The sequence below is a fragment of the Colletes gigas genome, unplaced genomic scaffold (assembly GCF_013123115.1).
Source record: "Colletes gigas isolate AHSC1104 unplaced genomic scaffold, ASM1312311v1 Colletes_gigas_Sc00019, whole genome shotgun sequence".
Taxonomy (NCBI): Eukaryota; Metazoa; Arthropoda; class Insecta; order Hymenoptera; family Colletidae; genus Colletes; species Colletes gigas.
This window is the reverse complement of record NW_025106648.1, coordinates 1879998-1902617: the sequence shown is the minus strand read 5'-3', so window position 1 is coordinate 1902617 and position 22620 is coordinate 1879998. Positions and strand designations below refer to the sequence as shown.

At 34.4% G+C, this 22620-nt stretch overlaps 3 protein-coding genes across 10 annotated transcripts; 1 reads left to right on the top strand and 2 right to left on the bottom strand.

The window, feature by feature from the left end:
• Positions 1 to 507: 507 nt before the first annotated feature.
• LOC122400622 (UPF0692 protein CG33108) lies at positions 508 to 11418 on the bottom strand. Of its 5 annotated transcripts, XM_043402163.1 has the most exons (6): positions 11107 to 11406; positions 10012 to 10460; positions 9603 to 9935; positions 9295 to 9517; positions 6076 to 9154; positions 508 to 5401 (listed from the first exon to the last, which is right to left on the bottom strand). In XM_043402163.1, exons 2-4 carry the CDS (start codon positions 10221 to 10223, stop codon positions 9316 to 9318), a joined length of 747 nt encoding a protein of 248 aa, XP_043258098.1. In that variant the 5' UTR covers positions 10224 to 10460; positions 11107 to 11406; the 3' UTR covers positions 508 to 5401; positions 6076 to 9154; positions 9295 to 9315. The 5 variants fall into 5 exon arrangements, with proteins under 5 accessions (XP_043258098.1, XP_043258099.1, XP_043258096.1 ...); XM_043402164.1 differs by having other exon boundaries at positions 509 to 5401; positions 6076 to 9517; positions 11297 to 11418; XM_043402161.1 differs by having other exon boundaries at positions 509 to 5401; positions 6076 to 9517.
• A 2823-nt stretch (positions 11419 to 14241) lies between these two features.
• Positions 14242 to 19050, bottom strand: LOC122400618 (ribosomal protein S6 kinase 2 beta-like). The gene is made up of 13 exons (XM_043402153.1): positions 18718 to 19050; positions 18403 to 18600; positions 18207 to 18288; positions 17897 to 18057; positions 17707 to 17813; positions 17009 to 17186; positions 16770 to 16935; positions 16331 to 16486; positions 15985 to 16244; positions 15556 to 15804; positions 15245 to 15483; positions 14833 to 15094; positions 14242 to 14736 (listed from the first exon to the last, which is right to left on the bottom strand). The coding sequence occupies exons 1-13, from the start codon at positions 18844 to 18846 to the stop codon at positions 14608 to 14610; spliced, it is 2316 nt and encodes a 771-aa protein (XP_043258088.1). The 5' UTR covers positions 18847 to 19050; the 3' UTR covers positions 14242 to 14607.
• On the top strand, positions 16639 to 22524 carry LOC122400620 (cyclin-K). Of its 4 annotated transcripts, none has more exons than XM_043402159.1 (8): positions 16639 to 16751; positions 20616 to 20841; positions 20912 to 21043; positions 21114 to 21219; positions 21300 to 21357; positions 21427 to 21599; positions 21758 to 21907; positions 21997 to 22524. In XM_043402159.1, exons 2-8 carry the CDS (start codon positions 20623 to 20625, stop codon positions 22392 to 22394), a joined length of 1236 nt encoding a protein of 411 aa, XP_043258094.1. In that variant the 5' UTR covers positions 16639 to 16751; positions 20616 to 20622; the 3' UTR covers positions 22395 to 22524. The 4 variants fall into 4 exon arrangements, with proteins under 4 accessions (XP_043258094.1, XP_043258093.1, XP_043258092.1 ...); XM_043402158.1 differs by lacking the exon at positions 16639 to 16751 and adding an exon at positions 19935 to 20070; XM_043402157.1 differs by lacking the exon at positions 16639 to 16751 and adding an exon at positions 20130 to 20255.
• The last annotated feature ends 96 nt before the right edge of the window (positions 22525 to 22620 follow it).

Sequence of the window (22620 nt, the reverse complement as noted above, 5' to 3'; positions counted from 1 at the left end):
GAAACAATTATTCGAACAATGGAACATACAGAAACGTAGAAGAAAATTCGTAGATACACTTAAATGACTTCACTTTAACCGATCTACGTAACACTTTTAAAAATTAAAATTAGATGAGTCGTTTGTATTATAATTAAATTGCATTGCACGGTTATTCGAATTTTCAAACAATTTATAATAGTTTTTGATCGTAACTTGTAGGGTCTTTGTAAGCAGAAATAATTGATACGAATTTAAAATTATAATTACAATGTTGATAAGAAAACATAATAAAATTGTGTAGTCGAAAAAGTTACAAAGAATATTTAATAAGTATTACAATTTATTATACGCTTGAGTGAAATTTTAAAATATAAAAATAATGATTGTTCGAGCACGAGAATCTTCGATATCATCGTCAAAGACGTACGAAAATTTTAAACGTTGATATTATTTATTATGGAAGTTTCATAAACATTATGATGATCGATTATATGGTCGAAAACATTTTAAATTATCGTACGTCTTCGATATTAAAAATTCTCGTGTTCGAATAATCTTTATTGCGATGCTTCGAATATTAGAAAATTTATAAACAAATTTCCATTACTTATAAAAATATGTTTGTGAACTGTTCAAACGACTGCATCGTAAATATATTAGATTTATTGAATAAAATGAGATAAAGTTTTATGCAAGTTTTTTATGAAATAAAAATAAAAGTAGTTGTTTAGATAAAAAATAATGTATTATATGGTTCTGGAAATTACTATGTATAAATTCCAAATATGTGTATATCGATTATTTTTACCGACGAAGGCAAAAAGTATAATAGACTGTTTGTAAACTCGACTAACTATACCCAATGTGATTTAATATTTTAAGAGCTGTTAATTCTTGAATGAACTAAAATAAGGTACATGATGCTAGGCTTGAATCGAACTCGATTGGTCGCTCAAGGTCACTCCTCTCACCGTGAATCACGTCAATTACACCTACTTTTAAGTCATGTCAACTTGCCTTTCAGAAGGAGAGCTTCCCAAGTGTTATGATCACTTTTGAATGAGCGTTTGTACAGTGATAGGATTAAAAATACTAAAACTAATGATATATGTAAATATAAATTATACAGAGTTCAAAAACTTTTGGTCAAGTTGATCAAAATAAAAGTATCAAATTAAAACTATAAATAACGAAAAACTCTGAAGCTGTTCGCAGGGACAGTTTTTATGAAAATGGCTTGACAGTTAAAGTCTTACTAAACTATAATTCAAGCTTTCATAGAATTCATTGTATAAAGTTTAAATGGAAATTGTAAGATATGTATAATAAAATAAAAATGCTATAATATAGACTTAATCTCTTCAGGGATACAGGCACATATGTGTACATTTAGCTTCTAAATTATTCTAAATATTGTAACATAATAAAAACCACTGCAAATGTGAATAAATAGTTAAATAGAACTATGGCTTTTTAACATATATGCTAAATGTGTAAAAAAAAATTTATTCATTTATACGAAATGAAATATTAATATTATTATAGTAATTTATGAAATATATATTATATATGTTTTGCATATTACCATACACCAGAAATCACAATTAAGTTTCTCAATAACAAATAGACAAATGTGGGTCTGTATTGGTTTGAATTTGTGTTCGTTTCAAATAAAATGATTGCGTCCCTGAAGTGGTTGAGCATTATTCAACCAAAATTCAAACCTGGGCACAAAAGGAACATCAATTTGTGACAGGCGCCCACTTATGCCAGAAATTTTGATCAAATTGGTCAAAAAAAGATTTAGAACGACGTCTGGAGAAACTTTATTGAAATGGACTTGGCAGTCAATGTGTTAACTCTTTGCGGCACAGGATTTCAGATAATAAAATAGACCCACGTTGCATAGAAATTTTTTTTGCGTTTTAAATTAAACAAAATTGGCATATTTTTATTAATAAAGGTTATCACATAATGTAAAAACATAAAAAAAAAAATAGTAATAGTTGTCGCAATAAACCTTCCGCTTGTAACAATTGATGAACCTGTTGAATGTTGAATGTTGAATGTTGCTAACACAAGTGAATACATTTGTAACGTTTGTTGAAGATATTACCAACTGCTTTACGTAAATAAGACGAAATATAAACCTATACGCACGCAGCTATTGCAATATTTCGAGGTGGGACTGAAAATGTCTCACCATGCATTACGGTGCATCAAAATGGCGGGACGCTTTTAATCCCAGCGTGCCCCAAAGAGTTAAAAAGTGTTGTTATGCTCGGAAACCTCTCCTTGTCAGTTTGAAAGACGAACGACGTGCGCTGTAGGTTTGCGAGAAGGGATGAGAGACCTCCCAGTGACCTTGAAAGTCAATTGATTGCGTTTCAACATAGCGGGCTTTGTGAGTCATCGATAGCCAACAAAGAGCGTTCTTACGAGCGCACATGCGATATTTACCTGTTTCGTCGAGCATGCTGAATCGTTTTCAGTAATCGAACCTGCCATACAATGTATATATTTCTATACGTATATATAAATATACAGTGTGTTCGGCCACATCTGGGAAAAATTTTAATGGGAGATTCTAGTGGCCAAAATAAGACGAAAATCAAGAATACCAATTAGTTGATGGAGGCTTCGTTAAAAAGTTATTAACGTTTAAAGTTCCGCATGTGGAACGGCGCTCTGCGAACAACTGCGCACGCGCGACAGTGGCTCTCAGAAAACTGTAACACTGTCGATACGTCAGTAAGTACAGGCGGAACTTTAAACATTAATATCTTTTTAACGAAGCCTCAATCAACAAATTGATATTCTTGATTTTCGTCTTATTTTGGCCCCTAGAATCCCCCATTAAAATTTTTCCCAGAGGTGGCTGAACACCGTGTAATTACATGCTCCCACAATTTGAACGAAACATCTGACAGTGTTCGCGCGTTGCTTCGCGGTTTTGCACAATATCGTTGTTTTGTCCGTCACCGTTCACGTCGATGATAACGTCTCCCACTTATGATCACATCAGGCTTTGTTTGTCCGAATCAAATAGAAAGAAAACATGCTATCACGATGAAAATGAACCGGAACGTCGTCTTCGGTGTTACTTAAGTGGAAGACGCGATCGCGAATCTGTATAATTCACGCGTGAAGCACATTTTCAAATTTGTAAGCGCCGTCGCCCGAAAATGTGCGAATGACTATAGTATTCGTAGACTCGTGAACGTTCAGCAACGGAGCTGAACTTGACGGAACTGGTTTCTTTTTCCACGTTAGCGCGATTAGCCTGTAAGCGATTTTACAATGTCGTAATGTTCCTTGGTCATTTATTCCGTTCTTTTTTGTTCTTGTTTTTTTATTTTTCTTCCGTTCGCTGATTAAAAACGCTAGCGGTGTAATCTGTCAACTTGTCCATCGTCGAGTTGCGTATAAGCTTTGTAAGACGACACGAAGAACTTTCCTTAGGAACGTAAGGGGTATTAAAAAGCTACATCTGTAACACGTGCTCACGGTCCCGTCGATCGTCGAAACTTATTAACAATTCGAACTGTTGCTTGGTATAAAATAATTGCCAGAAATAATGTGATCCCAAGCATTTCGTTGTGGAACGTTCCGACCAATTTATTCTGGTCCTCGGCAATGAAATATATCAATTTGGGTTACATCACTGTATTCTAGGTTAGTTGGTTGAAACTTTCGTCAATGAAATGCTTGGAAGGACATTTTTTTTTAATACGTCAAAACGTATCCATCCTTTTATTTGTCATATCGTTTACGATCGACGCGAAATTTCGTCTTCTCCCATCCATGCGCGTTTTAGACTTAATTTAACGATTCTCGATTCTAGTCAAAATATGAGATCGCATTGTAATTCGAACGAGGTTTCGATCGACACGGTGACGAACAGGTTAACCTCAAACATCGGGCTAGAATATTATCGAACGCTCGTGTACTAAGTATATCACGATTCGTTGTTGGAAAGAACAAAGAAAAAATGGATCGATACTCTCGGGGCACGAAATGTGAATCTTGACAGTATTTCAATCGCAAATACCACGATGCACGGTGCATAAGATTTCTTTAAGCAGCGCGAAGACCGTCAGCACGTTTAACAGAACGAGTATTCAAAACAAAACAGAAAAAAAACAAAAAAAAAAAAATATTTGCTATTGTTCGTCAGTGTATAGTAAGTTTTAACACACGTGTGGGCAGACAAAGCTCAAGCTCAAAGCTTACAATAATTAAAAGAAGTAATTAATATATCGAACGCGTGTTTTTGGTACAGCGACTAAAGGATTATTAGATGGCGTTTAATTTTCACGAGTTTTTAGACGTCTTTATTGTACTGCTTTACAAACGGCGACGTCTAACCGTAAATGTACATATTATTAAACTTGTTATCAATAATATTAGAGAGTTCAATTAAAAGGGCTGTAAAAGTGTGTCCCTGCTTCGAAAATTTACGACAAACGAGAAAAACGACCAAAACAAACAGGACTTCCGGTGCACCCTTTGTAGCCGAAATCCTTTTCTTTGTTGCTCCCCTTCCCTTAAAAGTATCAAAAATAAAATGTGCTCGTTTCGTTCGCAAATATCTGCTGTGTGAATATGCAGGATGTACTATTCAAATGGTAACACCTAAATATTTATATTATTTATAGATACTTGAAAAGAATGTTTAGGGATCGATTCTTCTTGTCATTTTAGATATACAATTATCGAGGTTTTGAACAAATGCTTTATTCTATCAGATACGATTAAATCGCTAATTATTAAAATTAAATCAACAAGTTAGTTATCAAAAAATAAATTAAATGATTACAATTAATCTTAATTAATTAATCTCAATTGAATACTCAACGGTATATACTTTATTCAAGAAGATACACAAGCTTTTCTACAAGTGTTGATATTTGATTCTATTTGTATATTTACCTTTTCAAACAATTTTACGTTGCCCTAATTTTCTTCATACATTCACAAACGATGGAAGTATTTAGGTGTTTCTGTTTAAAGGTCCAACTTGTATCATCGACACGCGTAAAAATGAAACAAAACACAAGAGATATGTAATTTATTAAAATAATTTGATATGTACGTGCAACGATGAGTACATATTGTTGACAGTCGAAATATCTTGAAATATTTACAGTATATATTTATATTTTCCCTCGAAACGTGGATCTTAATGTAGGCCGTGTGATCTGGATTCGTGCCGCGTAAGGAGAAATCACCAGCTTTTGGTATCGCTCGAAGAAAATGTGGCTCGGTTGGTATCGCAGTTAGTGACTTTTACTCGCGTGGCACGAATCCGCGTCGCCGACTATATAAGATTTTCTATATATATATAAACATATATTATGGACCTCGTTGCTTCGCAACAAATGTTAATTCGCGGCTAATGGCAATAAATTTCCATAAACTTATACAGGGTGTTCCAGATCTCAACCGACAAACTCCGCCAACATGTTCGGGGGGTCACTGTGAGCGGTGTGATTCACAGATACATAATTTTTGAAGACAATCATTTATTCGCAATTATGTTTTACAGTTATTTACAGTATTTAAAGTAGTTTAAAGATATTGCTCAAAATGGTCACTTTTTGATGAACTCCTGAAGAGTTTGAAAGATTGCTGTTACAGGCAAAAGCTGCATCTTCGATTTTTGCTATCGATTCGTCACGTGTATTAGGCTTTTGATTTAAATACACCTTCGACTTCATGGAGAACATTTCTCAATGAGACTTTTCGTGGTAGATGGATTGGAAGATATGGAGCTGTTGGGTGGCCCTCCTAACCCTTCTAGATTATTTTCTACGGGGTTCCATGAAGTCGAAGGTGTATTTAAATCAAAAGCCTAATACACGTGACGAATCGATAGCAAAAATCGAAGATGCAGTCCATAGAAACACGCTTAGCTGTGTGCATACGATCAAAAGGTGACCATTTTGAGCAATATCTTTAAACGAATAATTGCGAATAAATGATTATGTCTTCAAAAATTATGTATCTGTGAATCACACCACTTTCCTTTCATAATGGAGCTATGGTGTATATAACATGTTGGCGGAGTTTGTAGGTTGAGATCTGGAACACCCTGTATAATTCATCTTATATTTTGCCAAACGAATTTTTCAAAATAATCATTCTACGTTTCCGGGGCTTGAAATGTTCGACGGCGTTTATCACGAGGTCCTTTTATCGATCATCCCGAAACATAAAGATAAATTTTACGGGCTCGAGCGACGCATCATTTAAACAATTTAAATAATTCTTTTTTCGGCCAGGAACCAACGTGCGATTCAGCAAAAAGAGAGAAAGAGAAAAAAAATGAGAGAAGACGCTGGAAATAAATTTCTAATAAGTGAACTAGCTAGCCTTTTTTAATTCAACTCCCCTATTGTTGATATAATAAATACGAAATACCTATATGTGATACATATTATTAAACATAATATTCGAATACAGGATATCATTGTTATTAATCTATAGAATAGACGTCTTGTGTCCTGGGCGTATATAATAGTTTTATACTATACGCGGTATCGTTGTACAATGTTTTTTTTGTCGTGCAGAATACAATACGTAAGACAGCAAAATAAGTTTTGTATTTTCATTCCGTAGAAATATATTCGTAATACTCGTTAGTATAAATGATTTTACTTTGAACGTTCTTCTTTCGCGATGTAATAGGATCTAAGGAAGCGTGGATCGTTGTTTTATGAGATTTATATTTACAGATACGAATTAAAGCTCTTGGTACCCGGCTAGTACTGTTACGGTTGTTCAGATTTATTACTTTTATGTGAGATTACACATAATTTAAACTTGATTATAATAAACACTACGATTATCTTCTATTTACTCTGTAAAAACTATTTTACTAGATACATTTAAAACGGAAATGATATTTCTTGTATTTTTACATAGGGTAAATATAAAACAATCGTAATGTAATCGTATTGTAATTGGGTAAAAATAATATATACCTTCGTGTGAATAGTATATATTTTGATAACCGGGTACATCGAGAGCTCTAATACGAATAGTTAATTCATCTCAGGACACAAGTATATACTTTAATTAGAAAATAGTAAGACTGTGGTAACTGTATGTTTAGAGAAGAAAGTAACAATATGAAGAAGCTAAGATTTAAAAATACAACGGAACTGTGTTGTTAATGTTTGTAAGCTTGAAATATAAATGTAACGCAGTTTTCAGAATTCTATTGCATCCCAATGTATCTATATCGACGTCCCTCCAGAAAACATACTTTTTTTTTTTTTCTTTTCTTCCTCTTAAATCTTGCTGTTTTTAAATTCACAGTAGGGAACATGTTGTAGAGCTTTCAATCGTAAAATGTACGATTTAAAATTGGCACAATTCTCTCACTAGTTCAGAACATAGCACCAACCACACCTAATACAGTCTATTTGCACAGAATATTTGGCCTAATCGAGAATACGTAGTACAAAGTAATCATAATCAAACATATGTATAAATTATAACATTCTTTATATTTGCCACGTTTAAAGCTAAAAACCGATAACAAATAAGTAAAATGCATGTACATAAAAGAAACAAGAATTAACAATAATCACATATCGATCTCTTATAACGTAACGCGGTACACGTACCAGTTAGCTACTGTTGCACTTTAAAACACAGGCGGTGTAACAGAATTATTGCATGTCACTATATGTATACACACATACATATACTAAATACAATAAAACTGTTACAAAACCTTTAAACTTTTCCAGCAAAATAGTAATTGGAAGTATAAATACAAAATGAAACTTAAAACGTTTTAGTTCTACGTGCATGTTCTTCTTTTTTTTTTTATATGGAAAGACTGTATTGTGGTAAGTAACAGAAGACATTATATAATTCCTACGTACATTACGTTTTAGAATTACAACAGAGAAAATATGTATTTTGATTATCTTTATAAATAGTTAAAAAGAAAACGTACGTGCACCAATAAATATTCTTATAAAGTATAATTATTTTAATTATGGCGCGACAATAAATCAAAGAAGCTTGTAAACATAGGCACAGCGTACAATACTTCTGAGACTTTTTGTTAATAAATGAACTTCATACTTTGCGGCACTTGGGTACAGTTTATTTTTAAAGGTTTCTCCTATTCGATCCAAAACCATTAATGAAGTCTACAAATTTATAACGCCTCTTTTGAATTTGCCTTACGCGTCTTATTGACGGATTCGATACAAAACGCTTGAGATACCGCATAATTGGAGAGACCAGCCAGTCATGAGGTATCTCCGAGTTTCGTATTTTAATATATATCAATGATGACTATGCTCGTATTTTATATATCAGTAAATAAATTGTAAAACAGGTATAATCTACATGATAAGATTTTTTTTTCTTCGAGAGAGCACATTGCTTTCAAGACATTCGACAGAATATCGTAATAGTACGTATTATAAAGAAAAAGAAATTAGTAATGTCTTTGATAGTATATAGTAACGTCTATCATTTTTACTTTTATATACCTGTACATTATATTCGGTAAAAAGACTAACATAGCTACCACATGATAGTATAAGGTAATCATTAAAATTTTTATAACCATTAACACTCTAGGCATCTTAAAAGCAATGTGCTTAATTTAATACAGCATTCGAACATTAAGTTATATCGCCTCAAATGCAATTGAGAGACTTGCAGAAGATTTAGTCTTTATTCATAGTGCCAACGGAAAGCAAGATTTACAATTATATTGAAAACTTATGGTCTTTTTGCTAAATAAATATACTTAGATCTTTTTGTTCCGGCTAATTACGATTTCGATAACTCCTAGCTAGTACACTTAGATACGTATTTATGCACATATTTTTAGATTTTTTTTTTTTCACGTTTATCTCTTCATGCACGTGTACATGCCCATTTCTCGGACTAATTTACGCGTACGGTTAGCACGTATCGCATCACAGGAAGAGTTTAATAACCGATACACGAAAAAACGATTTTCAAACAGTTCGCGTGCACGTAAGTGAAACATACGAAATAATTATTTACATTGCATATCGGAGTGAAAAGAACGAAATATTGCCTGTTACTACATCTAATAACAAATTTTGAAAAAGATCGACAGCCTTCATTGAACGATGGCTAAATTTTCATCGGCAGTTTAAACAGATGGTACCTGAAGCATCACATTTTACAAATAATTAAATTCTGTAGCAGATGCGCGACTGTGACGCCTTGAATATTTACCATATACCATAATGTGGATACAGTAATATCATAGTAATAATTTCTGTCTTTCACTGTGATATTAATTACCTACAACTGTTGTACATGATTTTATATGTATGGATGTAATGCCAATGCTCTACCACGTAAACCTCTCTGGCCTCCAACTCCTCCCTTTGGTATGACATACCCCCCTGCATGTCTAGCTGTCCCTTCTTCTTCCAAATTACCATTACTTTCGATTAAATCGCGCAGCGGCCAGCAAGCTAAATGACGCGATTTTCCATGACGCGCTAGCACATGATATCCTTGTCTGAAACATATGCAACTTATTTTTCTTAAACAATCGTTATATTATTTTTCAAATTGAAATAAAGACAGTTGAAAATTCAATATACCTGGATGAAATTAGACCAACAAGTAATGCCCAGTGGGCTTTATGGCCTCTTTTTAAGCACGGAGCGTGGTTGAAATCAGAATCGTACGGAATTAGTACCATTGCTCCGTGAGCTAAAGCATGCGTCAGTGTGTCTGGACATTGTTGCAAATCTACTAAAATATCTGGTCTATGGTCAGGTAAATATTCGGCTGCTAGCGTGCCCATGAAGTCTACACTGTATACTTCTCCATGTTGCGTGAAACCTCTTACGCGTGCCTCTGCTAGGAGTTGACCCACCGAAACTGGCTTTGTGTATTCCTGGGATGCCATAGCAAGCGCTACCAAACCACACCTATCAAAAGATATATAGCAACGTATTCTTTCTACGTATGGCTTTACATCAGGAATTAATATAAAATTAAACTCACTGCGGTCCATCTTGCAAAATTGGTTCAACTTGACAAAAATATGTTACTTCGGCATCCTTCAACTCGTTTCGCGATATCAGCTTCTCAATTTCTGCCTCTGCGGATGTAAGGGTAATTTTGGCCCACGGAGGCAGAGAATCCGCATCGCTTACTTCTGTTTTTTCACACATAGGTGCCTCTGGCAAACTTGTGATAGGTGGAGGTGCTGGCATTTCTTGCAAATAAGTGCAATGTACGAACAACCAGTTTGTTCGAGCAACAAATACCTGGTTCGAACACTAAAATACAATGATGATGCTTCCACAACTATAAAATTGTGCACCTGTGCTTCAGTATTTTCAGTCTGAAAATTGCCATTTCTCAGAGGTACTTTCTCTATTCACCGTAAAATAACATAGCGATCCCTGCTCATTGCAACCACAGTTTGCAATCCCTTGTATGGATCCAAGCTGAAACGACAGGAAAAAGAGGCTGTGCAATATGCAATATACTACCGATATAATAAATCATAATTAAAAACAGACAAGGAAAATAAGGTATTTAAAAGTTACGACACTTCGATCGTGTACTTTGAACGTTACCGAAATGTTGGTTTCCGGTATCAACGGTGAAACGTTTTATTCGGTAACAATTTATCGCGAGAAACGTACAACACAAAAGGGGGAAAACTACTCAGGATTACATGGGCAAACATTTGTCGCTATTGCATTTCTGTTAGTCATTTAACCTTGAGAAATTTGCTTTACCAAATTTGTCATTCCTTTTATAGTCATGAATTGCAAAAATTTCAAACAGTACCATCACACGCAATCGTTACTGTAAAACCAATTGCTTGATGGAAGAAACAGCAGTGATATTTTTGTACCGTTCCCAAAATTCTTTAATAAATCTTACGAGGTTTAACACGAGAACGTACTCGTTGGAAAAGTTCTAATGGCAGCACATTGCACGACCGACATTGAGCGCAGAATCTTGATGATCGTATTATATACGTTTAAGCGATCTGATGTCATTCGACTGCGATTGATATCGTTCGCGGAAGATCTAATTAAGATCGGACAAAGAACTGGACGGATCAGTATTTGTTTATCGTACCTAGACTGCAAGAAAATCGTAACAGCACGATTTTGACGTTTATACGTCCCCCCCTTATGCACTCTGTGACTCATGCACATACATTATGTAATTCTTCGATAGAAATAAGAATCAACACTCAAACGCGTTGACGTGACGATATCAAGGGTTCGTATGGTTACACGGCGATTATTTAACGAATGACAATTACTCGCTCAATCCGACTGCAATTTGCTCCTCTCGAGGAGCTCTCAGACCGACATAGTACACTGCCTTATTCGCAGGCGTCTGTCACGATATACAGTCGGATAAGAAATTTCACGTTGGTGCTGCAGTTCCGTAGCAGGAGGCTTAATCTCACGTGTTATAAGTTCAAGCCAAGTTTGCAACGCCTCCTACCAAATTTATGCTAACTAAAAATGTGTAAATGTGTGAACGAACGCATGCACATATGCATACAATGCATCGTATTTAAAAGAAAGTAAACTAGGAAAAGTGCGAACTTAATTTAACCCCTTGCGCTGGAATGACGTGTTGCACTCGTCGTATATTTCAAAAGTGAGAATACGATGTATATTGAGTGACTTTGTTGTTTGCAAACAATACTTCGTGCAGTAAACGAACGATACTTTGCAGCTTTGCGTGTGTATTTATTGCAAAGTGCTCTCAGTTTTCTCTATTTGTTATATTTAATTTAATTTATAAGGCAGTATAGATAATAAAATAATTACATGTGTACCCATGTTCCAAAATGAAAAGTGAGTCCAGAAAGAATGTACGGAGTTTGCACGGTAAATAAAGAACGCAATAAAACTATCCGGAAATGTTTGTTTTCTGAGAAATATAATTAGGAATAAAAACGTATCATATTTATGACAATGTTTTTATTACTTTTTAGTTACTTCAGGTTATTCCACAAACAAATTACCTCATTTTCTGGCCACCACGATTCTCATAGCAGGCAGCTGGCCCAGCTCGCAGCGCGATGCGCCCCAAACCGAATTTGGGGATTTGCACATAGACGACATGCGCGCGCACCGATCTTTCTGCTTGCCGATCGGGACCTCGTGGTGGCCACGGGCGCGGCCATTGCCACAGTCTTGTTCTAACCGCTAACGTGCAAGTTCGATCAAGTGTAATCTCTTAGTTCTTTGTCTCCAATTAATATAATTGCAAAGGTATTATGTGTTTGAATAACGCATAGTAACGATCGTTTCTCAAAACTCAATGTCTGCTGTAAATGACGATCAATAATATCATTTCCTTTAGATCTCACGGGCTCAATTCTAAGTAAAATATCGATTCTCTTGTAACCACGGCATTGTGTTTTATAATAAATGACCTTCAAGACCTTGTCTAAAATGTTTGCACCATATTCATTTTTCGCGAACCTTTTATCCGACCGGCGCTCTCAACAATACAGTCCGCGATTTCAAACACAGACAATAAATTAATCAATTATGGTTCAGGTTACGCCACCATCCATTTTAGGCAAATCCTCTCCGATATGTTTTCTAGACGCCATACATTCTGCAACAAAAAAATGATGTACAAATTATAGATAATAATTCTTAACTTTTATAAAGTAAGGTCTGCCGATGTTATGAGTATATTACGATGTTTCTAACGTATAATGGAGACAAATAGTACAATACAACATCCAAAATATGATGTCGCCACAAAAATTACCTTGGACAAAAATTGTTTATTTCTTCTAACGATTCACCGGAGTTTTTCACTTATAAAAATTAAATACTTAAACACTGTTTAGTTCACAAATTGATTTTTGTACCTATACGAACCATATATGTACAAGTCTTTAAATTAATTCTCTGAAAGGCTTTGAAGAGGAACGAGGAGAAATTCACTAGCACCAAGTTTACCAACTTCTCTACAGTTTGACAGCTGTACGACATAGTGTGTAAAAAGATAATTATACCGTTGATTGCATGACGAAACGACGAGCAATGAAAACTTGTATGTATCTAGCGTAAACTTCCGAAATGCTTAACTTGCCGTCGTTGAATAGAAATGTGCTGTAAAGGAAAATGGGTGGCCAATGATGGTGATTTTCCCCTCGCGCGGCACGAATAATATTCTGCAGTTGTACACAGTGCACAGTATGATTTCAAAATAGCAAAATCATTACGCTTGTACGAATATAATCGTGAACAATGAATAAATTCCAATAGTTTTATTACTATGTAGCATTAGAGATTCACTGATACTGATTGATAGTATTGATACCATGAATTTATACAGATTCGTTCGAGCAAACAACAAAACGTTAACAGTCGTTTGTTTTTTTTTTTTTTTATTCCCTACTTCCCACCGGACTTCAAATGTGGAGTAACAGCGAATGAAATTTCACTGAGATGTACTATTAAGTTTGGAGATGAATGTAAGTCATTTAAGTGTTTAGAGGACAGATTTTTAAGGAACTTATTCATAAAATTGTACAATAATATCAAAATTTCACATTAGGAGATTTTTTAGTCCTATAAAGGTAAATAATTACACAACAATTTATCAATAAAATTTATTTTTGCTTCAAAATATAGAGACCCTGAAATAAACTGTGCTTTATGAACATCAATATTTAAATAAAAAAAAAAAAGAGTAGTAATTAATTTGTTTTATGCATAATTCGTTGGATAAAATTATTTTATTAATTAATATTTTATTTAATAAAACAATGATAAAAAAATACTGTAAATGTATTTTGTCATTGTATTTTATTAAATATATATTTTTCACATATATTTCAATCAGTTTCAATATTTAAATATTGAACATGTATAATACAGATTATAGATTTAAAATTCTCTGATATTCCCGTTTTTTTATTCATATATATATATTAAAATCGAAAATACGAATTCAAATATGTATTCTTCTATTCTATACACATACATAAATTTTAACCAGAATAGAGATGATTTTGATGATACGAATTATATCAGTTGCATCAGTAACGACACTCTTATAAAATTAGTACGTACTATAGCTACATTTGAACATTGCACGAGAAATACTAGATTTATATTGACAAAATATAATCTGTTTTTGTATACGTATATCATATTTATATATATATATATCGACGCTTCGCATAATAAAAACGTAACTAAACAATAATTAAAAATGTACAATATGTATTTCATTCTAAATTACTATGTTTTGGTTGTTAAGATTAGGGTACTTTAAATCTCAATATGGCAATGCATACATTTGCGGATGTATGCATATACGTGTAACATAAAATATGTATAAATAAATATCACATTATGTTCATCGATTCAATATATATATACTCACTCACACTCGATAAATGTTAGAATAACAATAGTAGTAGAAGTAGCAACGTAGTAAGAATAATAGTCGCGGTGGTGACATTTAATGTCCTCCCCTTATACTTTAGCGTAACGTACACGTGTGCGTGGCAGATTTATTTGAACTTAAATCCTTATTTAGTTTAGTCATCCTCTCAATTTTTCATCAATATAGAATGGAAGATTAGTTTTAAACTTCGGTAGGACCAGACGGTTTAGTTTGTGTTCTTCGGCGAGCCAGTTCAGACATAACGACAGGGCCAATGTGCGGCGATCTGGGACTACTAGACATTGCTCTGTACGTTTCCGCGACCGCTCTCTGAAAATATATTTTCACAAATCTTCGGTATAATTTCTATATACATACGTCGACATACTTTAAATAATTATTCCATATTAGACAAAAACAACATACTTTTAGGCTGTGTGGATCTCTAATGCTATATGGTAATACTTTCTGTGGAAGACGGTGACGATTGGAAATCCACGGATACTTTAAAACAGCAGCTGCAGTAGGCCTTCGATTAGGATCTACGTGTAACATTCTTTTCACTAGTTCTTTAGCTTCGACCGAGATTTGACACCATATGCCACTTTCAATGTCGATATAGCCGGGTCCAATACGATCTAATATATCTGTCGCACTGTCTCCGGGACTGTTACGAAATGGAGTGTATCTAGAACGTAAAAATAGAATCATTTGTGCTGATTAATTTTTAAGTTTTGTCTGGTACAGCATTTTTCAAACTTTTACAAAAACAAAAAATTTCAATTTGTCATTGAACAGTTTGTAAAACGTTAATCTGATCGATTAATTGTTCAATTACCCGGCTAGCATAATGTATAATAAAACACCGAGTGACCAAATATCGCAAGCAGCATCATATCCTTGACGTTTCAATACTTCGGGCGCCACAAAATTTGCTGTATAACAAGGCGTCATCAATAAACCATTTTCTGCGCGTAACTGTTTCGCGAAACCAAGATCACAAAGACAAAGCGTGGCTGGATCAGCCCCTGGTTTTGAATATAATATATTGGATGGCTTCAAATCCCGATGAACGACCTGTTAACGATAAAAAATTGATTTAGCGGGTTAGATCTGGGTTATAGATACAAATAAATCGCTGACAAGTACCCCATTTTCATGTAAATAATGAACCACGCTCGCGATCGTGTACATTACTTCGGCAGCTTCTCTTTCTGTAAGACTACGTCTTTGCAACAAACGATCGAGCAGTTCCCCGCCTCGCAACAATTCCAATACCAGATAAGCTCGTTTATCGTCTTCGTGTACAGCCCTTAACGTTACAATATGCGGATGTCTTCCATACCGAAGCAAAATTTCGATTTCTTCTGTTGGATCTCTTTTCGATTTCTCAATCATCTATTATAAATCAACTACACTGTTCAATACGAATTTTGCTTTTCAATATCCACTGGATTTATCGTCACCCAGTGAATATTGCAAAATTGAAAAAATATTTTTACTTGTTAGAAATGTTATCAGTTTGTAGCAAACAAACTTTAATCAACGAACAATGTATTAAAACGTTGGTAATATTACCTTTACAGCATACTCTATCTTAGATGCCTTGTGAACAGCTAAGTAAACTGTACTGTAGCTTCCTTTACCAATTTCTTGTTTAAATTCATATTCGTCCGTCACGGAAACAGGGCTCACGTAAGTTGGAAACGTTGAACTGAGGCTATCACAGTTTTTATAATCTGGAGTTTTAAGGTGATCCTCCAAAAGGCACGGTGCGACAAAGCTAAATCCGCGGAACAATTCATGAGCGTTAGCACTTGGCGGTACACCGGGAGAATCTGTAATATATTTTATAATTTTGAAATTTATGTATTTAATAACGGCCGGCAAATAGGTGTTAAAAAAGATTATTCACCAATGTTACCTTTAGGCGTTTTACATGTAAATTCACTATCAAAATAAAATGCATCATCTTCTTGACTAACGGCTGGTTTAAAGGGAGGTTTTATTTCTTTATTATACAGAGCATCCCAATCGATTGTTGCAAAGAACACGTGACTTTTGATTTCTTCTACTCCGCCTGAAACATCATCGAAATAAAAAATTATTAATTACTTCACAACGTAGGAATCTATTTTTTTTTTTACTTAAGCCAGGGTCTGGTTTCTTTGGATGAAAATTGACTATTTTACTAATTACATTTTCTAAAATTTTAGGCCGCGGCGAGCAGTTGAAAAGGAAAGAAGAGACTTCTCTTAACCTGATGTTTGACAAAATCTCAAAAAGAAATCGAACGATTGACTCGAAATTTTTATCACCCAACAGTCCAGAACCTTGACTTAAAGGTAAGTATAAATAAGTACCAGATCCGAGTCTATTTGCGGGGTTTCTCTTAAAAAGTACTCTAAGAAGCGCCTGTGCTTCTGGCGAGATGTTAAGTGGCATACTAAGTTTTGCCTTTAATATTTGTGTCATCGTTTCTTTACGATTCACACCTTGAAATGGTAGAGCTCCGGTTAACATTTCAAACTGAAAATTAAAAATTTGTACTATAAAAATAATAGACAGTGGATAAAGTTTCTTTCTTTATAACACGACTAACCATAAGAACACCAAAACTCCACCAATCGGCAGCGAACGAATGCCCTTTCCGATTAACAATTTCGGGCGCCATGTACTCTACGGTACCGCAAAATGAATACGCTTTACAATCGTCTAAAGGTTGTTTACTTAGACCAAAATCGGTTAAAGATATATGACCCTCGGTATCCAGCAAAATACTATTTTAAATAAAGACACCATCAAATTTGTATTTTGCTAATGCTTATACCATTGTTATTAGGTATGTGCGAGATCCCGATCGGGATGGAAATCCCGAAAACATCCGTGATTCCCGACATTTTAAGTTTCTCCATACTTCCAACAATTACCAGAATCCGAAAGCCATTGTGTTCTCGAAGATTACATATCTTATTAATCGGGAATGTTTATGTTAGTAATATTGTAGAAAATAATTGCAAATTTCGCTAATTCTGACAATGCAGAATTTTAATATCGGTAGATATTTCTGAATGGATAGTCAATCACACAATTGTGTTCCGAGAATCCCAGATATTATTCTATATCCCGTACATTGTCGGGAATCCCGAACATTTTTGGGATCCCGTATATTCTCGGGAATCCCAGATCTTCGCGGGATCACGTGTATTCTCGGGAATCCCGAATCATCTCGAGAATCCCAAATATTCTCGGGAATCCCGCACACCCCTAATTGTTATCGATAAACAATATAATACAAACTTTTCTGGTTTGAGATCTCTATAAATAATTCCAAGTTTATGTATATGATCCAGCGCAAGAGCAAGTTCGGCTAAATAAAACTTTACATCGTCTTCGGTAAACATTACCTGCAACAATAATTATACAAAAGCTATCTACAAAAATGTGTCGCAGCTATCGTAATGGATTCAATTTTACAGTTGAAACGTACCTCCTTAGCTAATCTTGAAAATAAATCACCGCCCCTCAAAAAGTCTAAAATTAAATAGAGTTTGCCTTCTGTTTGGAATGCATAATGTAATCTAACTATGAACGGATGCTCAACATCCACCAATATGTTTCTTTCCAATTTTGTCCTGACTCTGTCCCGAACTACGATAATATCGTAACATTAAACCACTTTAAACAAAAGATAGAAATAATTTGTAAGGCGAGAATGGCTCTGAAAATTCTCTTTGATATTTAACGTAAAACTTTTAAAACTTTCAGAGGTATTCTCGTGCATTTAATTTAATAAACACCTTTCAACGTAGCCTTTTTCAGAACTTTCATGGCATAAAGTGTTCCGCTATCTTTACCAACAACTTTCCTCACTAAGAATACCTAAATAATCGAAGAATTTTATTTGTCAAAGAATGCTGCCAAATACAATACGGAAGATAATGATCCATTGGACTCTCGTTCCTTGATGCATAAATGCATAAGAAATTCAGATACCTTTCCGAAAGAACCTTGACCAAGAACTTTGAGAAGCTCGAATTGAGATGGGTCTGCTTTTTCATGACCGTCTCGTAATACTTCGCGTACTTCGATCTCATGAGTCTCTGAACACCCATTTGAACATGGTTCAACCACATTTCCTTGGGTGATCATTGCTTCCTCCTGAGCCTCTGCTGGAAGGATTTCTACAGCTTGCTGGAGGATCAAATTTCTTTTGTAATATTTTAACTTTTAATTGTTATTTAAATTTGATGAATGAAAATCGGATCGTTTAAGATCGATCGATCGTGTTGACAACTACATAAACATTACCTTCTCGTTTACATGTTGTTCGGACCAAGGAACCGTCAAAGTAGCCAACGGCATTATACTCGATGTCGCGTTATTGTTCGCGAAACTGTAGGCGTTGTCGTAAAATATTCCCGCGTGCGCGGTCGTCATAAATTAACATTTAGCTGCGTTTAGTTTACACAACCGAAACCACAGATAATGTACTAAACCGAAAGTATATGCACAGAGATTTCTGACAGGGACCGGAAGCACCTGCTTCGCGACCTTAAATAAAACCAAGCGAAATGGCTGCTTTTCAATAAACTTTCTCGAAAACGTGAAAGAATATACGGGAATACGCGTATCTTTGATCAAATATATACACGAAACACCGTATTAGGACACAGAAAGTGTTCGGAAGATACTATAAATAAATATCATGTTACATTGAAATCCGCTTATATCATAATTAAACGTAAGAAGTCACCTTTATGCATACGTTATTGATTGAACCGACAACAAACAAAAACGAAAAAAAATTAAAGCCTGTAGTTCGTTAATGGAATACAAACCAAAGATATGCTTTAGAACTAGTTGATATATTTGAAATAGTATGAAACAAGTACAATTATTTTAATCCTTTCTTACAGTGTTTTCGTTAATTAGAATCTGAAGTAACGACACTTAATTCGGCGAAATGATTCTTACAAGTTTTTTGACAAACATTATACACAATTTTATTTCTAACAAAATACATAAAAGAAAAATCGAAAGTAAGACTGTTCTGTTTGTAACAAGACACGTTCACATGGACTTCATGTCCAACAAGTGATCAACTTTACGCAAAGTTGTATACTCTTTCTCAGCCGTACAGGGACGTTACAAAATTCGAAACAAGTTCGTTTCTAGGGAAAAACGCAAGATGAATTTTTAATTAATATAAGATCGATTCAAATGTAAAAATATTTACGGACCCAAATAAATTGTTATCGTGCAAACGTTTGTACCATTTGAGGGGAATACGACATGAAAAACGCGTCTTGACATTCTTTACGCATCTCCTTCTCTTTCCTGGTAAATTTTGTTAATATTAAAACCTTTTATACTAACATTGTAGACCAAAGTGGGGTATACGAAGATTTTAGGAATATTATTATAAGGAATTATGGATGTTGGGACACGAGATTAAATTTAAACCTCACAAACGAAATGACATGGTGACTGAAACGACAAAATCACATACACGTGACAGCGGCCGTCAAAGTGTTAAGCATAGTTAACATGGGGTGCCAAATTTTAATCATCGATGATTTTTAAATCTTGACTAGTGATTTAATGGCTTAAGTGCAATTCTTTAATTGATAAATTGATCAGTTTCTGATTCACAATACACTGGTATTTTATCCTTCTTTCTTATCATATTTTAATTTTATGTCATTTGACATTCGTTTCATCCATCTTCTTCGAATGCACAGTTAAAACAATAACTGCGTAAAAACTTTTGTACGGCGTTGTACGTGCATAGCATCGAACTGCAGTTATGTCGTGCAATGTACCTATGTTTTCGTTAAAACACAAAGGTGGCCAGTATTTGTTATCCGTAATCATAAACGAATTCATAAAAAAAAAAGATTTTAAAGTTGTTAACACTATAAACTGTTAAACTATTTTTCAAGCTGTAAAATTTCTGTGATACGTACAATACAAAATAGCATAAGCGAGCGAAACAAAAGTACGTTCTTCGTATTAACAATTATTTTAACCTATACAGATTCGTACAGAGGAGTATTGCTCGGTTTACGATTCTTCTTTTTATTGATTATTAATTTCTCATTGTTCTGAATTTCTATGCGATGAAATGGAATTCATTTTGCGATATAATTAATAACACGTTTATGTAAACACGACTGGTTGTGTGATGTCAGTGTTTCTTTTTTAAGAATAAAAATGCCATGCTGGTATTACGAGAAGAAGGAATTGCGGAATACTCCGTCGATTCAAGATGGGATTGATTATGAAACTGAGTGTAGATATAGGAAAGAAGGAGCACGATTCATAATAGACACGGGCACAAAAATGGACTTGGGTTACAATACAATGGCAACCGGTGTTGTTTACTTTCATCGATTTTATATGTTCCATTCGTTTAAAAACTTTCCACGATACGTGAGTGCCTTTTACTGTTTTGCGTACTTGTTTTGACGAGTGTGTGTTTCATATGTTTGATGTCGCTTAGGTGACCGCATGCTGTTGTTTGTTCCTGGCAGGTAAAGTAGAGGAAACGCCAAAAAAATGTAAAGATATCATTAAGACTGCAAAGACATTGTTAACCGAACAAAAATTTATGACATTCGGGGAAGATCCCAAAGTAGGTCTCTTAAATTGCGCTTGTACATAAAAAAAATAATATTAATCATACAAACACTCTTGCTTTGTAGGAAGAGGTCATGACGCTAGAAAGAATTTTGTTACAAACTATTAAATTTGATTTGCAAGTAGAACATCCATATAGTTACTTGTTAAAGTATGCAAAATGTTTGAAAGGTAATTAATGTAATTGCTGTGGGTATTATACTGTGCAATACTGAATAAACAATAATGAACATTTGAATCGTGTATTACAGGTGACAAAAACAAATTACAAAAAATGGTTCAAATGGCTTGGACATTTGTTAATGACAGGTAATATTGATATAGTATAATTCAACAATTAATTTGATCGATGTAAGCAACCTTTTCTTTTTTTAACAGTTTATGCACAACATTGTCATTGCAATGGGAACCTGAAATTATAGCTGTTGCTCTCATGTATTTGGCAGGAAAGCTTAGTAAATTTGAAGTGGTAGATTGGAATGGAAGACAACAGAAACATTTACGTTGGTGGGACATGTTTGTCGAAGATGTTACTATGGATCTTCTAGAAGGTTTCAAACTTTATATAATGTTGTTAAAATTGTCTTTGAGTCTTAATTATTCAGAGCTTGTATCACAGTTCAAGTCGCGAATGCTTTATATGCATGCTTTAAAGAGTATATACATATGTGTACCTGATGTTTGTATACATTTGTTTTTTTATTTTTAGATATATGTCATCAAGTATTAGATTTATATTCTCAAGCTAATAACACAAAACCGCCGGATTCACCGCCAATGACACCATCCAACGAACCATGCAGAGACAGATCTGTACCAGTACCTCCCGCCGAAGCATCGGCATCTACCACGCCAAATGGTATATAAAATGAAAATGTAATATTTCGTTAGTGTAATAAGTAAAAAATAAACCCTTTTATTTATCTAGATATTAATATTACATTGTAGTTACACCAGGAAAGTCTACTAAGGTTGAAGTAACTGCAGTCTCCGCAAATGGATGCCCAACTATCGATGGTACAGAAACGGTAAAACCAATTGATGTGGCACAACATTTCCCAACATATCCAGCTAATTTTCCCCCAAATAGTACCAATTATCCACCAGCGTTTCCTCCGACAAATGTTTCGGTGCCTCCCCCTCCCGTGAATACAATGAATCACATTGTTCCACCGATGCATCATATTGGTTCAACTAGTACCATTAGACCTGCACCACCTGCCCCTACTACACCACAACCACCATTTCAGCCATACCCTTACCCCACAAACGCATCATATTTTCCTCCGAGTAATCCGGTCCCTCCGACGCCCACACCGCGCACCTATTACCCACCACAATCTTAACACATGGAAATTAACAACGCCAAAAATATAATTCCTACCGATGTAAGTATCATTATCTTATTTAAAGTTAGTATTATCGAGGAGATACTAAACGAAGTCTTGTAAATATTGTAAATATGTAAGATTTACTATCAACGATAGTATTCAATTATAAACTTTTTATACTATCAATATCTACATATTTCAATATCTAATTTACATAAGTGAAACAAATTTTTAAAATAAA